We start from the raw sequence: 15,801 nt of genomic DNA, 5'->3' as shown, positions 1-15,801 counted from the left end.
GGAATCAGGGAGTACTAGAGAGAAAGTTCTAGAACTGGGAGGGGAAAAAAAAATAAAAGCTGGGGAACGGTGACTAGAGCGAGGGCAGAGATCTAGAGCCAGAGGCCCGGGTAGGGCAGAACGTTCAGACGGTGAGCGCTGAAAGGAACTTTGCCGAGTCTGGATGGCCCCATCTCCATCGCCTCCGCAGGGACTTCGCCACTTTGTCTCTGTGACGTTATTTGAAGAAAGGAAAGGAAGGGTCAGGCAGGGCAGTGCAGTGATCTCCATTTCTATAGCGACAGTCCCCCTCCGGACAGTGCCCTGCTGTCTTTCGGAGCAGATGGGATCGTTGTTACGTGATTCTCATCCTAAGAGTGTTAAACTCAGCGGCAGGGACTGGGCTAAGGAAGGCTTTGCTCCACGCATCCTCCAGTTCCATTCCCAGAACGGCAATCTGAGCGAGACGATTCAGCCAAGAGCTCCCCGCAGAGATGACAGACAATAAATGTTGGTTTCTTCTCCATATTTGACTCACTCCATTGACTAGCCCTTGCCAGCACCAAATTTGTTCTGGGCCTTCCAGATCCTTCCTGAGAAAGCACAGCTGGTCCTTTAGCTAGGAGCCCTTTCCTCGGGGAGAGAGCATCTCTGGGCTGTGTGTGCCCCAGGCCTATGAGGGGACAGCTGGCCAGGACAGAGCTCAGGGGGAACAGGGGCGCTCAGGGGACATGGGCTGTCATCACTTCCATGTTTGATGAAGGACTTGGTGTGTCCCTAGAGCTATAGTTTCTCCTCTCCGGGCCCCAGTTCTCCCCTCATCTCATAGCTAACACTCAGGCCAGGATATCTGCCTGAAAGATGCTGTGCCCACTGGGTGCCCTCGCTGCCTGAGGGAGGACTGAGGCCTAAGGTTGACTGTCGCCAGCCCAAATCACACAGCAAGGAGGTGGTCAAGAAGGGACTCAAAGCCAAGCACTCTGGCCCTGCGACCCTGAGGCTGCACCTCTGATTCATTCTCTCACTGAGCACTCTCCAGGAGTGTCTGATGAATGAGCTGGGAAGAAGAAGGGGAGGAAGAATGGAGGGAGGGAGAGAAGGAGGGAAGGAAGGAAAGAAGGAAGGGAGGGAGGGAGGGAAGGGAGGGGGAGAAGGAGGGAAGGAAGGAAGGAAGGAAGGAAGGAAGGAAGGAAGGAAGGAAGGAAGGAAGGAAGGAAGGGAGGGAGGGAGGGAGGGAGGGAGGGAGGGAGGGAGGGGAGGGGAGGAAGGAGGGAGGGGGAGTGGGCAGGGCAGTGTCTGCAGCTGGAGGCTCCCCGCACTGACCAAGCGGGGGCTTGTTTTCCAGGCCCGGATATGTTCTGCCTTTTCCATGGGAAGAGATACTCCCCCGGCGAGAGCTGGCACCCCTACCTGGAACCCCAGGGCCTGATGTACTGCCTGCGCTGTACTTGCTCCCAGGTACGTTCCCCTGGTCACCTGTGTCAGGAATATCTGGGGTTTCCAAAGCATTCACCCCAAGGGGGCCAGGTTGGCAGAGAACCAGGTTGGGGCCAAGCCATTTGGCTACTGAGCACCCAATACCTGCTTCCACCACCCCCAATGCCGCCTTCCCCCCCAGGTGAGCAAGCCATGGCTGGGGAGACAGAGCTCCCTCCCCTCCCTCTCCCCTCCCCTGCCCTCCTCTTCCCTCCCCTGCCCTCCTCTTCCCTCCCCTGTCCTCCTCTTCCCTCCCCTGCCCTCCCCTTCCCTCTCCTTTCCCTCTCCTTTCCTCCCCTTCCCTCCCCTCCCCCTTCTCCTTCCCTATCTCTTCCCTCCCCTCCCCTGCCCTCCCCTTCCCTCTCCTTTCCCTCTCCTTTCCTCCCCTTCCCTCCCCTCCCCTTTCTCCTTCCCTAACTCTCCCCTTCCCTCCCCTCCCCCTCCCCCTTCCCTAACTCTTCCCTCCCCTCCCCTCCCCATTCTTCCCCTTCCCTACTTCTTCCCCTCCCTTCCTTTCCCTTCTCTACCCCTTTTCTCTCTTCCCTCCCCTCCCCCCTCCCCTCCTTCCTCTTCCCTCTCCTCCCCTCCTGTCTGTTCCCCTCCCCTCCCTGCCCATTCAAACATTGTAACGTCCCTCCCTGCTCCCTGCACTATGAGCCTGACTCAGACACCCCTTGGGGTTCCCAGGGTCCTTCCTCTGTCCTTTTCTCCTTGGCACAAATGGCCAGACAGGAGCATTCTCTGTGTCTGTGGGTGCCTCGCCCCTCCTAGATGGAGGACTGAGACAGGTCCTCCTGGGTGCGCCTGGCCCAGGGTAGTGGGGCTTAGGGGTGCGGGGAGACTGATGGAGGCACCTGTGAGGCCGGGCATGAAGGTGGAGGGTGGGGATAAAGATGCTTTCTATTTGCGGGTGCTGGGGGGGACCCAGCCCCTCTGCCCCTTTCTCTGCACAAAGCCACGAGGAACTCAGAGGGCTTCTGGCAGACGCCCCCTACCAGACCACCCTGGAATGGGGCAGAGAAGAGCTGGAGAGGGGTGGGCAGGCAGGAGCTCAGGCAGACCCCCCACTCTCCCCACTTCCCGGCACCCCCTCCCGGTCCTCACTGCACTACCTTGGGGCCAGGGTGAGCACTGATACCCCCAGCCTCTCCCTCCCTCCGTTTCCCTGAGCACCCCAGAGGCCTTGCACCTTACTGGGAAGAAGGTGATGAAATCCAGCCAGAGAACCCAAAGGAAACCGTAACAGGGAATTCCAGGCATAGCTCCGCTCCGTGCCCAAGCTACAGGTTTTGTCTGCGCGGGAGCTTGAGGCTGGCTCTCCTCTCCCTCCCTAGAGCCCTCAGCAGTGCCCTCAGCCCCAAGTGCCCGAAAAACCTACCCCCAAACCCTCAGTTTCTCTCTACCCCCTAATCTAGATCAGTTTCTTCTCTTGCCTGGGCTACTCCACTGGCCTCCCTGCGAGCTGCCCTGCTTCCCCCTGTCAAGTGCTAAAATAGGTTTTTCTACACACAATTGCCGGTGCTCTCCGCGCCAAATGGTGCCTGACCTAGGCTGTGCCCAGGTAAGGGGTGCTGGCCCCCTGCTGTCTCCTGCTCCTGTTCCTCCACCTAATGTTCCTTCCCGCCGACTCCCTCTGCTCCCTCAGTTCACCGCAAAACCGGGACCGCCTTTACCCCGGTTGACTGTGGTCCTAAGTTTGTTTCTATTTGTGTTTTTCCTTTCCCTTTTTGTTTGTTTGTCTGGTGGCCACACCTGGGCATCCTCAGGGGTTCCTCTGGCTCTGCACTCAGGAATCGCTCCCAGCCATGCTCTGGGGATGGTATGGATGCTGCGGATCTAATCATCTCAGAGGGGTTGGCCAAGACAAACGTGCAAGACAAACGCCCTCCTGATGTGCTCTGGCCCTCCCCTTCAGTTTTCCTTTAGACACTGTGATTTACAGTACTGTTACTGATGGAGTCCCAGGCACGCGATGTCCCCTATCAGACCCTCCGCAGTGTCAGCACTCCTCACCACTGCCTGTGAATCTCTGGTCATTGGTCCCCCACTACTAGGAGGTGCACCCCAGGAGAGCAGAAACTCTCCTGGGTCTTGCTCTCTGCTCTGTCCTCAGAGGGGCCAGGGGAACTGTGATCTTGCAGTCCACATTGAGGGGATAATAAGCCCTACCCGTCCTCCAGCTCAGCATGCGGAATGCACATGCATGCACCACACACACACAACACATACATGCACACACAACATAAAGATACATACAACATACATGCATGTGCATGCACACACAACACACATGCACATGCACCACACAACAGATACATACAACATACATGCACATGCATGCACACACAAACATACACACAAGACACATGCACGTGCATGCACACACAGCACACATGCACACAGAACTCATACATACAACATACATGCACATGCATGCACACATAACACATACACATATGCACATGCATGCACACAAAACGAGCGCGCGCACACACACACACACACACACGCACCAGCACTGTGCCTTCCTACCATGTGATCTCAGGCGACTCAGCCTGTCCTGCCTCTCCTGAGCAAGGAAACATCGATACCAGCCAGCACTGAGCTCCAGGGCTGCAACGGAGATGAGAGCACGCTTCTCTCTAGAACATTCCGTCCTTAGTCACCGTAGTCACTTGGTAAATGGTAGTTGGGACCTTCCCGGCCAGCCCCCTCCCTCTCCTGAACTGCCTCTGTTTACCTCCACCCAGGCCCTGGCTTCCCCGGGCTGGAATCAAGAGAGTGATTCTAGCTCCCGAGGCCCTGGTGCACCTCTCCTGGGCTGAGCTCACCCTTTGCGAGACGGGTGCCAAGCCCACTTGGCTTATCGCCCCCTTTTGAGGAAAAAAAAAGTCGTTTGGTGTTCCCCTGGAAATTTACTTTCTTTATTTCCTTCTTCTGGACACAGAGGAAGTGCCCCTGGTTGCGCCGGGAGCTGTCACTGTGTCTCAAGGGTAGTACGGCCCATGTGGGCAGCCCCCTGCCCTCTCCACGCTGAGCACCCTGTGCGGGGGCCTCTGGAGACCCCCGAGCACTCCAGGCCGTTATGCGGCCTCTGAGCTACCCTCCACATGGACCCGTGTGGCACCTCCCTGCTCTCAGGCCGCACTGAGCCCAGAGCACCAGGTTCCAGGGCTTTCCATAGCTGTTATAGTGGGGGAGGGCTGGGGACAAATGTGTCGTTCCAGTCTGAACAAGGCTGCTTCAGTCCCATGAGAGTTTCATTTCTTCCTCCTCTCCCAGATCTCTCTCATTCATTCATTCATTCATTCATTCCAACTTCAGCAGGGAGCCCAGCCCTGGGTTTATGCTTTGGAACAACATCCATGCTTAAGTAGAAGAGAATGATAGCTGTCTGTGCACCCACAGGGCATTGGCTCTGGGGGCCAGGGCAGGCTGGCAGTGTATGCAGGGCGCAGGGGGGCTCCCGGGGCTGTCTGAGTCTACAGCTCCTGTGTCTGTGCCTCTTCGTGTGCGTCCTCTGCCCCCTCCGCTCGCTCCAGATCTCAGGCAAGTAGCAGGTTTCAAAGTGCCTCCTTCTCTGGGGCTGGTGCCAAAGGTCTGTGTGGGTCCCCCTCCCCCCCATAGATTTAGGGAGTGGATCCCTTGAGTCTTCCCCTCCTCATTAACAAAAATAGCAATAATCTATCTTTATTTTTTTCTTATTTTGGGCTTGGGGCCACATCCCACAGTGCCCAGGGCTTTCTCCTGGCTCTGTACTCGGGGACCAATCCTGGTGAGGCTCAGTGCACCATATGGGATAGCGGGAATCAAACCTGGGTCGCCCACATGCAAGGCACATGCCCTCCCTGCTGTACTGTCTTGCGCGCCCTGTGCCCTCCTCAGACTTCTAGTCCTGTCCCCATCTCTGTCCCTTGCTTGTGTGTTTCCACCTTGCTCATAGGCGAGGCTTAGGCTGGAGCTGAGAAAGAGAACAAAGTCCCCATGTTCATGACCCCGTCACTATCCATGGAGAGAGAACTCAAGGCTTTTCCTGTCTTTGTTTTGGGGGCCCCACCCGGCCGAGCTCAGGGATCAGTGTTGGCTGCATGCGAGGCGAGCACCCTCCTTGCTGCATCCTTGCTCAGGTCCCTCAAGGCTTTTCTCCAACACAGTGGAAGCGACAAGCCACCAGGAATGAAGTGGACTGCCCCCCCCACCCGTCTTCCCCATGGCAGGGAGGTGTATGGGGTGGGGGAGCCCAGCCCGGGGGGAGAGGGGACCGGGCTGGGCCGGTGGCTGGTTCTCTCTGACCACTGGGTATAAGCAGATGACCTCTTGGGGAGCTGCCTGGAGGAGGATGGTTCCGGGGGGAGGTGGGTGCTGAGGCCCCTGTGTCCCCTCAGAGCGCCCATGTGAGTTGTTTCCGCCTCCACTGCCCACCTGTCCACTGCCCGCAGCCTGTGACCGAGCCCCAGCAGTGCTGTCCCCGCTGTGTGGGTAAGTACATGCACTGGCCTCCACTGGCCACTCGCCCTGCCCCCTCCGTCGGGCGGAGGGACCCGTGGGGAAGCGGGGTGTTCTCCACCCACCAGAGTGTGGTGACTGGGGAAGGAAGCCCCTGGGTGCCCGGGGGTGGGAGCAGGGGGGCAGTATAGAAGGAAATTGGAGTGCGCTCGTTGAGGTTCACTTGGGGCTCTGCCCATCTCTGGCTGGCTGGACCTGGCCGGAGTGGACTGGCCCTGTGTACTCCGGCAGAGCTACGGCTGGACGCCCCATCTGGGGAGACCCCGCTGGGAGTGACAGGCCTTAGCAGGGCTTGTACCCTGAGCTTCCTCCCAGTGCTCTGGCTCGGGGACACTCTGAGCCCTGAGGTGACAGATCTGGGACTCCTTCCCTGAGCCTCTGAGTCTCTGAGGCCAGGGTTCGAGGCCAGAGGTCAGGGAGAGGAGGGCATAGAAGAGAAAAATCTGGCGTAACAGGAGACCTGGGCAGCTGTGGGGAGCAGGTCCACGTTTGGAAACTTCTAGAAGGTGGTAGAGAGGCTCAGGGTGGAGCCAGGGCTTTCCTGCTGAGCTGGAGCCCAGGAGGGAGAAGCATCTAGAGGCCCCATTCTCCACCACGGCACCCAGTAGGGAGCTGGCTGGAGTTGTGGGGGGTCCTGGCTCTGGATTCACTTGGGGGGTCAGTTGGGAGCTTCCTCTCTCCCGCCCCATGAGGGCCGAGCCTGGGAGTCCTGGCAGTGCCCAGACACTCGCACTGTGCTTCACTTGCTTTCACTTGTGGGACTGCAGGTGGTCCCGGGATTTGGGTCAGCCAAGTGCAAAGCAAGTGCATTATCCTGTACTGCGGCTCTGGCCTGAGATTTTTTGTTTTGTTTTGGGGTCACACCCGGCGATGTACAGGGTTTACTCCTGGCTCATGCACTCAGTAATTACTCCTGGTGGTGCTCGGGGGACCATATGGGATGCTGGGAATCGAACCCAGGTCGGCCGCATGCAAGGCAAACGCCCTACCCGCTGTGCTATTGCTCCAGCCCCTGGCCTGAGCTATTTTTAATTTCCTCCTCTCCTGGATTTTTGGGATTTTGTTTGCTTGCTTGTTGTTGGTTTTGTTTGTTTCTTTTAGTTTGGTTTTGGTTTTTGAGCCACTCCCAGCAGTGCTCATGGCATATCGCTGTCTCTGCACTGAGGGATCATTCCTGGCAGTGCTCAGGGGACCCAATAGGCTGCTGGGGCTAACCTGGGTTCACCGAGCCCAGGGCAAGTGCCCCGCCTGCTGCACTCTTGCTCTGTCCCATCTTTTTTTTTTTTTTTTTTTCTTTTTGGGTCACACCCGGCGATGCACAGGGGTCACTCCTGGCTCATGCACTCAGGAATCACCCCTGGCGGCGCTCAGGGGACCATATGGGATGCTGGGATTCGAACCCGGGTTGGCCACGTGCAAGGCAAACGCCCTACCCGCTGTGCTATCGCTCCAGCCCCAACTCTCCCATCTTGCTTCTTGTTAACGTTTCAATGATGGGGTTGCACACATGCTGTTGGCGGTGCCCGCTGAGATCGGGGTCACCTAGGCTGGCGGTGATGCCCACTGAGATGGAACTGCCTTAGGCGTGTGCTCGCAGCAGGGTTCCCACTTCTGGGCTGTGGCATACTCACGCCTGATTTTCAGTTGCAGAGCTTGTAGGGGGGCAAATGCTCACATGTGTCTGGACGTTTGGGGCCACATGGGGTGGTGTCGCCAGGACTCACTGGCAGTGCCCAGACAGCAGAGCTGCCGAGATCACGCTTGGTGCCCTGGGCCCCCAGGGGCTGAACTCATGACCCTCGAGGAGGGTGCTCAAAGCCCCGGGGGTGTTCGTGCAGGCCCCTCGCTCTCTTGTTTCTGCCCTGTTTCTCGGCCCGACTCTCCGAGGCTCTCAATACTCATGTCAGCCCCCAGGAAGCCTTCCCGGAGCCTCAGCCCCGCGTCAGCCATCAGAGGCTCCTCCTCAGTATCTCTTCAGCTTCTGTGCCTCCCTCTGTCCTGGTCTTTGCCACACGCAGACCGGGTGGGTATTGTGGCTTATCTCTGCGCAGCTCAGAGATCCTTGGTGGCACAGGCCAGGCCTTCCCTGCACTCACACGGGGCCAGGCAGGCCACAGTGCGGGGGTCAAGCTCTGCCGCCCCAGGCTGACTCCCCAGCGGGAAGAGCAGCTCCTTGGCTGGCAGTGGGAGGGAGGAGGTGACAGCGAGTGGGTTGGGTATGTGGCAAACACAGACAGTTTGGATCAGAGGCCCCAAAACGGGGGGCGGGGGGAAATCACTGTGTCTTCCTGGAAATCTCCCTTTTTCAAAGGTACAACAGAACAGTGTCCTAATTTTATCTGAGAGGACCACAGCCCCTCGACCCCAGTGTTTTTCCAGTGACCCTGTGGGTGCCATGTTGGGATCATCTCAGCTGACTCAGCCAGCACGCGGCCCCAACTGAGGGACTTCAGTTTGCTCCCTGATGTAGCCCCAGTGCTCCCAGCAGTGCCTGGCTCTAGGAGGGGCTCCGTGGACCCTCCTGGAACGTTGAATCCCAGCAAATTCCCCACTGGTTCTCGCTGGGCTCCAAGAGCAGAGACTTCCGGCCTGGCCTCCAGGCTGTTGTTGGGACCAGCTGGGACAGGGCAGGGCTCAGCCAGGGGGTGGGGACAGGGGAGGGAGTGGCACAGTCAGAGCAGCTATGATCAGGGCTTCTGATCCGCTGATGGCGGTGGCCAGGGCTCGGTTTCGATACCAAGATGGAATGGAAGAGCAAGATCTCTAGGAGGGTTGCTTTGTTCATCAGAGCGCTGTGGGCCTCAGGAAACCTCCTTCCTTCCCTTCTTTCTCCCGCCCCTCTCCTCCTGCAGAACCTCACACGCCCTCTGGACTCCGCGCCCCACCCAAGTCCTGCCCACACAATGGGACCATGTACCAGCACGGCGAGATCTTCAGTGCCCCCGAGCTGTTCCCCTCCCGCCTGCCCAGCCAGTGTGTGCTGTGCAGCTGCGCAGTAAGACCCTTGGGTCCCCTTCAGTGGGCGGGGCGGGCGGGTGACATAGAAGCACAGGGCGTGTGTCCCTGGTCAAAATCCAATGAGGATGGAGGCACCAGGTGTTTGGACCAGCCTACCCTGCTCCAGGCTTCCTGTTGGAGCACCAGGCTCCTCACACAGACATTTGCCCACTCCCGGGCCCCCCGGTAGACCCTGGAGAAGAGGGAACACACCCAATTCACATCTGTCTCCTTCACTGCTCCCTGCCCAGGGCCGGGCATCGAGAGGATGTCTGTACTCATGAGCAGCAGATGGACAGATGGATGGGCGATGGGCGTATAGACAGATGGATGGTGGATGAATAGATGGACAGGTAGATGGATGGAAGGCTGGCTGGATGATAGATGGATGAATTGAAGGATGGATGAACAGATGGATGGATGGGTGGATGGAAGGATGGATAGTTGGACAGATGGACTGATGGATGGATGGGTGGAGGGATGGATAAGTGGATGGACAAATGGGTGGGTGGACAGATGAACTGAGAGATGAATGAATGGCTGGGTGGGTGGATGGATGGACTGATGGATGGATAAATAAATGAGTAGATGGATGAATAAGTGATGAGCAGATGAATGAATGGGTGGGTGGATAGAGAAGTGGATGGATCATAGAGAGATGGGTGGAGGGACAGATGGACAGAAGGATGGGCAGATAGATAGATGGACAGATGGATGGATGGACAGAGGACAGACAAGTGATGAACAGGTGTGTGAATGATTAGCAGTGGGCTATAGGGACAGGGGCAGAATATTCATAAATTTAGTGCAGTCAGAAGCGGCTTCAGGTTCGTTGTTGGGCCTTTGTAACAATGCATGTCACCAGGGACTTGACTGCAGCCCAGCAGAGTGGGGTCCGGAAACCTTCTCCTCTTCCTTATGGCAAGCCAGCCGGGTTCTGAGCAGGGTCCTGTGCAGATGGGTGACAGGTGACTCTCAGCATCTCCTCCTTGCTCTGGGGCTGAGCCCCTCACCTATGCATCGGCATAAAAAGTCACTGTGTCCAGCTTTTCTTACTCTCTGCTCCTCTCGAGGGCAAGGGGCTCCTCGCAGCTGGCCCTGTGTTCTCTGCTTGAAACCATGATCTGACTGAGCGGGGCTGAGTGGGCCAGAGACCTGGGCCAGCAGTTATTCACCCACCTGTGTTCAAGCTCATTCTCCACCATGGTTTCCTGGGTGATGGTGCCTCTCTCCTCCTCGGGCCTGCCTCCCCCTCTCCCTAGTGAGAGGATCTGCACTCCTGAACCTTGCTGTGTCTGCTGTTGTGAAAGCCGCTTACAAACAGCGGCTGTGCGTTTCTGGCTTCCATGGCCCAGGCCACTGGTGGGGCCTGGTGTCACCAGCGGGCCAGGGAGACGTTAAAGGCTTCCTCAGAGCGCCTGGGAATGTAGAAGGAGTAAGGCCCTGCTCTCGTCTTTCCGATGGGGAAACGTGCCTCAGGTCTCGCAGCTACCGGAGTGGAGAGCAGGGTCCAGAGCCAGGCCAGGGCCCCCGCCCTGGGTCACTCCCCACACGATGCTGCTGTCTTTGAAGACTGTGGTCCGAATGGGTGCAGTTGGGACAGACAAGGCGGTGGCTGAGAGAACGTCCCTTCCTGCTCTGCTTTCTCCTGTCTCCTGGGACACTGGCTTCTCTCTTTGGTCCTTTCCTCACTGGCTCCACTCAGACGAGATCAGCTAGACACCCGGCTTCCTCTGAGGGGTCCGAATGGAACCCCAAGACTTGCTGGAGAAGAGCAGGAAGCCGGCCGGGTAAACTTGCCACCTGCCTGTTCCTGGAAAGGCTCGGGCCTTCCCCCCATTGGTCCTCAGGATCGGAGGCCCCAGTTTTCAGAAGAGGGAGCTGAAGCCCAGAGACTAGACTCACCAAAGCTCCCCCGGCCTCCTGACGCCCAGGAGTCACCTTGCATCCCTGGTGTTGGCTCTTTGGGTGGGGTCCTGATTGGGGGACCTTGGGTTCCCAGTAAATGCAAGACCACCCAGCTGTCCCCAGCCAGCCTCCTCTGTGAGGAGGGCAGGGCTCTGTCCGTGTTTGCCACCAGGCCCCATTCCTCACTCTTCCTCCCTTGCCTCGGGGGAAGCTTTGGGGAGCAGTGGGTGAAATGCTCCAGGGACTGAAGGCTGGATAGCACTTCTGGCCCTCACCTCAGCGGAGACCTCAGGCCTTGGTGGCAGCGGGGCGCAGGCTCTGGGCTGCCCAGGCCTCATCTTGGCTGCTCCCCTGACCTCAGCGGAGACCTCAGGTCATTCTGGAATATCCGGGAGCTCATCCTCAGAGAGTGTTTGCTGTGTCTGCCAGGAGGGCCAGATCTACTGCGGCCTCATGAGCTGCCCGGAGCCTGGCTGCCCTGCACCTCTCCCGCTGCCCGCTGCCTGCTGCCAGGCCTGCAGAGGTGAGTGACTCGGCTCAGCCGTGCCCCCGGCCACCCAGCACAGGGCAACCCCCAGCATGCGCTGACCCTGCCTTCCCCAAGATTCGTGGATTAATCTGGGCGACCCAGAATGCTGAGCCTGGGCCAGTAGGTGAGCTTAATTTTCTAGAGAGCAGGAGGGAAGGAAAAGGGGCACGAGGCAGGGAGGAGCCGGTCCCAGCTCGGGGTCAGGGAGGCCCCTCGCTCAAACTCTTTTGCTGCCCAGAAAAGTTTGGGGTGATAGAGGAGCATTTGCCTTGCACACATCCGACCCAGGTTTAATCCCTGGCACCCCATATGGTCCCCAAAGCCCCTCCAGGTGTAATTCCTGAGCACAGAGCCAGGAGTAAGCCCTGAGCACTGCCGGGTGTGGCCTCTTCCCCCCATAAATGTTTGGGGTGATACAGGAGGAAGAACATGTTCAAGAGCCTGTAATTGTTCCTGGCTCCAAGCCCCCCTCCTGTGTGGGTGCTCGGACACCCAGGAGCAGACAGAGGGAGGGGGCTGGAGATATAGACGGGGGTGTAGGCCTGAGGGCAGGTGCTAACAGACTGAGCCTGGGAAGTTAGCCGGAACCCCCACACCTACGGACTGGGCAGAGTGGGGCATAGGGAGGAGTGGTCTGGGGCCCCCTTGTGAGTGTCGTGCAGATGTCAGCTAAAGCCACTATATAGAGTAGACAGAGCCAATCTCCCTGCGGAGAGAAAGGCTCGAGTAGAATGAAATGCTCAGATGATTCGACACCTCTCTAAGAGCTGAGGTAGTCCAGGAGCGCTTTCTGGGGGAGGGGGCTCCTCCCCCAGGGAATTGCATGCTGGGTGCTGGCATCACAGCAGGGCACGGGACCAGGAGCCAGGTGGTGCCAGCATGGTGCCAGGTGCAAGTGGTGCCAGCTTGCTCACTCTCGTGTGTGCTGGGTGGCCCCAGTGATTTCTTTTTTCCTTTTTTCGAGGGTGCAGATTTGGGCCACACTCAGCAGTGCTCAGGGGTTACTCCTGGTTCTGTGCTCAGGGATCACTGCTGGCAGTGCTTGGTGGGGACCACAGGCAGTGCCAGGGGTCAGACTGTGGTTGCATGGAAGGCGAGCACCGTGACCCCGCACTATCTCTCCAGCCCCAGCCTCGTGGTCTCTAATGACAGACATTCCTGTGTTCTGGTCTTGGGGCCAGACACGGGCTGCGGGAGGCAGCCGGCTGCGAGGCAGGGGGCGGGAGAGTGGGGGAGAATGCACCGGGGGCTCCGGAAGCTGAGGGGCTTTCCGGGAGCCCCGGGGGCTGGCAGGCAGGAGACTCCAAGGGGCCTCGCCGGAGGGTCTGGTGACCTTGGCTGTCAGGGCTGGGAGCTCAGCAGCCCGCAGGCCTGGGATTCTGGGCCCGGGGCCAGCCAGGATGAACCCTGAAAAAAAGAACCTGGCTCTTCGAGGCAAGTCATTCCTCCTGGTGACAGTGTGGGGAAACTGAGGCAGCAATCCAGTTGCAGGACTCTCCTCCAGCCCAGCTCAGGAGCCCAGGATGTGATGTGGCTCAGGGATATGTACGGTTTCGGGGGCTGTGGGAGAGGCCCTGGGCGTGGCCTGGGAGGGTTGGCTGATCCGATGTCTCTCGGGGCTTCCAGATGGATCTGGGGAGAAGCCACCGGAGGAGGAAGCTGCCCAGCCACACCACAGGGGGGTGAGTGCCTGCTTTGGTGCCAGGGCAGGGAGGGGACCGGCCGGGGAAGGGGGCCTCAGCCAAGGGCTGAAGCTTGATCACTGCAGTGGGCAGCACCCATTCCATTCATGTCTCAGTAACGGTCTTTGGGTCAGCTCCGTCAATCCCCCGCCATGTTCCTACCCCTCTTTCTAACGCCTGTCTGGGATGACAGGCTAGCAGGGGCCCCCCAAACTGCCCCACGCAGGGCAGGAGCAGACCCCAGACTCCCCAGCTGCTGTCTCAGCGGCTCTGCTACCATGACAGCCGGACCCAGTGCCCACCGTCAGCTCAGGAGACCTCTAGTGTGACCTTCCAGTTCCTGGTCTGGGGGGCTCCTCTCTGCTCTCCCCAGTCTTGACCTGTCCTGGTTTGGGTCTATATTTAAGGCAGCCCGCACTGTCCATCCCTGGTTGGAGCCATGGTGGTGGCAGACAGTGATGGACTTGATGGTGGCTCACGTCCCAGCTGAGCGGAGTCCAGTGCCCTGCCTGCCATTTGCGCTGATCTTCCCTGGGTCCCAGGAGCCAGGGACTGATGCGGGTGGCCCCCCGCTAGATCCCCAGGCCACCCCTGCTGCATCTCCCTGCTCCTCTGCCAGACTCCGTACCCAGGAGCCTTCCAGCCCTGCCCTGGCGCCCTCCGGCCTCAGCCGCAGGCCCTGAGCACCTCTCACTGTGTCACTGCTTGGCGCCAGGTTCCTTGGTTCTCTCTGGCCCATCTGCCCCCTCTGGCATCTCCCTGCTGCCTTCTCTGGGCCTGGGCCTGAGGTGGGGCCCGGCGCAGTTTCCAGAAGCTCTTAGGGGCTCGTCTCTCAGCTGCAGACTGAGAGAGACCAGCTAGGGCTCGGCAGAAGAGCCGTGAGTACCCCAGGCGTGGCAGGGGGTTCTTCAGCTCTGCCCCAGCCCCCCACCCCCCAAGTGGCTTGCTCCTCTCCCGTGGCCTGGAGCTTCCAATGCTGGATTCTGAGCGGCAGAGCTCTGGCCGTGGCGCTGCCCCTCCCCAACCCGTCACTGCTCGGGACTTAGGGTCTTGCAGTCCAGGGACATGAAAGCTCAGAGACCCCCCTCCCTGCCGATGGAACTTGCTCCCAGTCCCCCTGCCCCTCAAGACTGCCTCCGTAAAGCCCGTGTCCTGTCACCTGCGAATCCCAAGAGGCACTGGAAGGCCCTGCTGGCCCACACCACACCTGCCCATCTGGCCTGACGCTCTGCTCGCACTGACGCTGGAGTCAGCTGCCCACAGCAGCCATTGGCCCTGGCTCGGACAGTTCTAGAAGGGCTGGGTGGGAACGAGATCTCCAGATTACCACACTGGAGTTTTCCAGGCCCCGTTGTCTGAGCCTGTTTCGGCGCCCGTCTCGGCGCCCATGGGTGTTTCTGGCCCCACTCTGTTCCCTCCTCTCCCCTCACTGCAGCCACTAGTTCACTGCTCCTCCACAGACAGGTGTCTCCGCCCACCCCATCACCTCCCCCACCCTGCCGTTTGCAGAGACCTCCCCAGGATCCATGTGCTGGAGATGGTGCAAGGAGAAGAGGCCTGGGCACCCCCACCCCCACCGGGCCCAGCTCCCCGATGGCCTTCATCCCTCACCACTTCCGGCCCAAGGCATCAGGCAGCACCACGGTCAAGATCGTCCTGAAGGAGAAACACAAGAAAGGTGGGTGCAAGGACCACCCTGCGGCTCCCGACATGCACCAGTCGGAGCTGCCCTGGCTCCACCAAGCCGTGAGCCTGGAGGCTCAGAGTATCGGAGAGAAGGGCTGGGCGAGGAGTGAGGGAGGGACCCTCCTTTAGCAGACGAGCACCCCGAGGTGCTAAGTGTTGAGGGCAGAGCCGGGCCGGGCTGCAGCAGTGGGGGGCTTCCTTCCCCCATCTTCACCTCTCCCTCACCCATGGCAGCCCCTTTGTGCCACCTGGCACTGAGGCTCAGAAAGGCCCAGGGTCTGGCGGGGGTCCTGAGAGCGAGAGTCAGGCTGGGTCTCTCATCTCTGCCAGGCCTGTGCTCTCTGTGCCCTGTCAGAGGGGCACCAGGGTGTTTGGGGCTGGGAGGGCTCCCCAGAATCTCAGCCTGAGTGTGGGGAGTGCGGGGGTGGGGCAGGATAGCTTTACTCCCAGCCCTCGACCTGGCTGGGCCCTCTGGGGGGAGGGTCAGGGCAGCCCTGTCCTGCCCTCATGGTCCCTGGGCTGAGCCTGCTCCCCGTGGCTGCCGGGCCAGCCTGTGTGCACAGCGGGAAGACCTACTCCCACGGGGAGGTGTGGCACCCGGCCTTCCGCGCCTTCGGGCCGCTGCCCTGTATCCTGTGCACCTGTCAGGACGGCCGCCAGGACTGCCAGCGCCTCACCTGCCCCGCCGAGTACCCCTGCCACCACCCCGAGAAAGTGGCCGGCAAGTGCTGCAAGATATGCCCAGGTACAGTGGGCGCGGGGCGGGGATGGCAGCGGGACCCTCTCCCCAGGACAACTCACGGGGGGCTCAGGCTCAGGACATGGGGGGCAGCACTCTGGGGTGGGGGGCAGTGCCTGTGAGAAACAGAGCAGGGAGTGCCAGACTCGCAGAACACTAGGCCTAGGGGCCGTCTGTGAGAGGGACAGGTTTGGGGGTCTTGGGCACACAGGTGGAACCAGGTAACAGTCAGGGTTCCACAAAGCTAGGAAGTCCCAGGTCGTTGTACTTGGTGTTGACACTGGCATATGCCACCGGTG

General features: G+C 59.7%; 1 protein-coding gene across 1 annotated transcript in view; it reads left to right on the top strand.

Annotated features, from left to right (window-relative positions):
• CHRDL2 (chordin like 2) overlaps positions 1-15,801 on the top strand; it is a 32,140-nt gene that overhangs the window by 8,705 nt on the left and 7,634 nt on the right. Inside the window, exons 2-8 of the mRNA XM_055122827.1 lie at positions 1,325-1,437; positions 5,841-5,934; positions 8,814-8,956; positions 11,296-11,389; positions 13,022-13,077; positions 14,587-14,755; positions 15,314-15,508. Of these exons, the coding sequence (XP_054978802.1) occupies positions 1,325-1,437; positions 5,841-5,934; positions 8,814-8,956; positions 11,296-11,389; positions 13,022-13,077; positions 14,587-14,755; positions 15,314-15,508 (864 nt within the window). The remainder of the gene's footprint in view (positions 1-1,324; positions 1,438-5,840; positions 5,935-8,813; positions 8,957-11,295; positions 11,390-13,021; positions 13,078-14,586; positions 14,756-15,313; positions 15,509-15,801) is intronic.

This window comes from Sorex araneus, chromosome X, assembly GCF_027595985.1.
Source record: "Sorex araneus isolate mSorAra2 chromosome X, mSorAra2.pri, whole genome shotgun sequence".
Classification (NCBI taxonomy): domain Eukaryota; kingdom Metazoa; phylum Chordata; class Mammalia; order Eulipotyphla; family Soricidae; genus Sorex; species Sorex araneus.
This window is presented reverse-complemented; position numbering and strand designations above follow the sequence as displayed.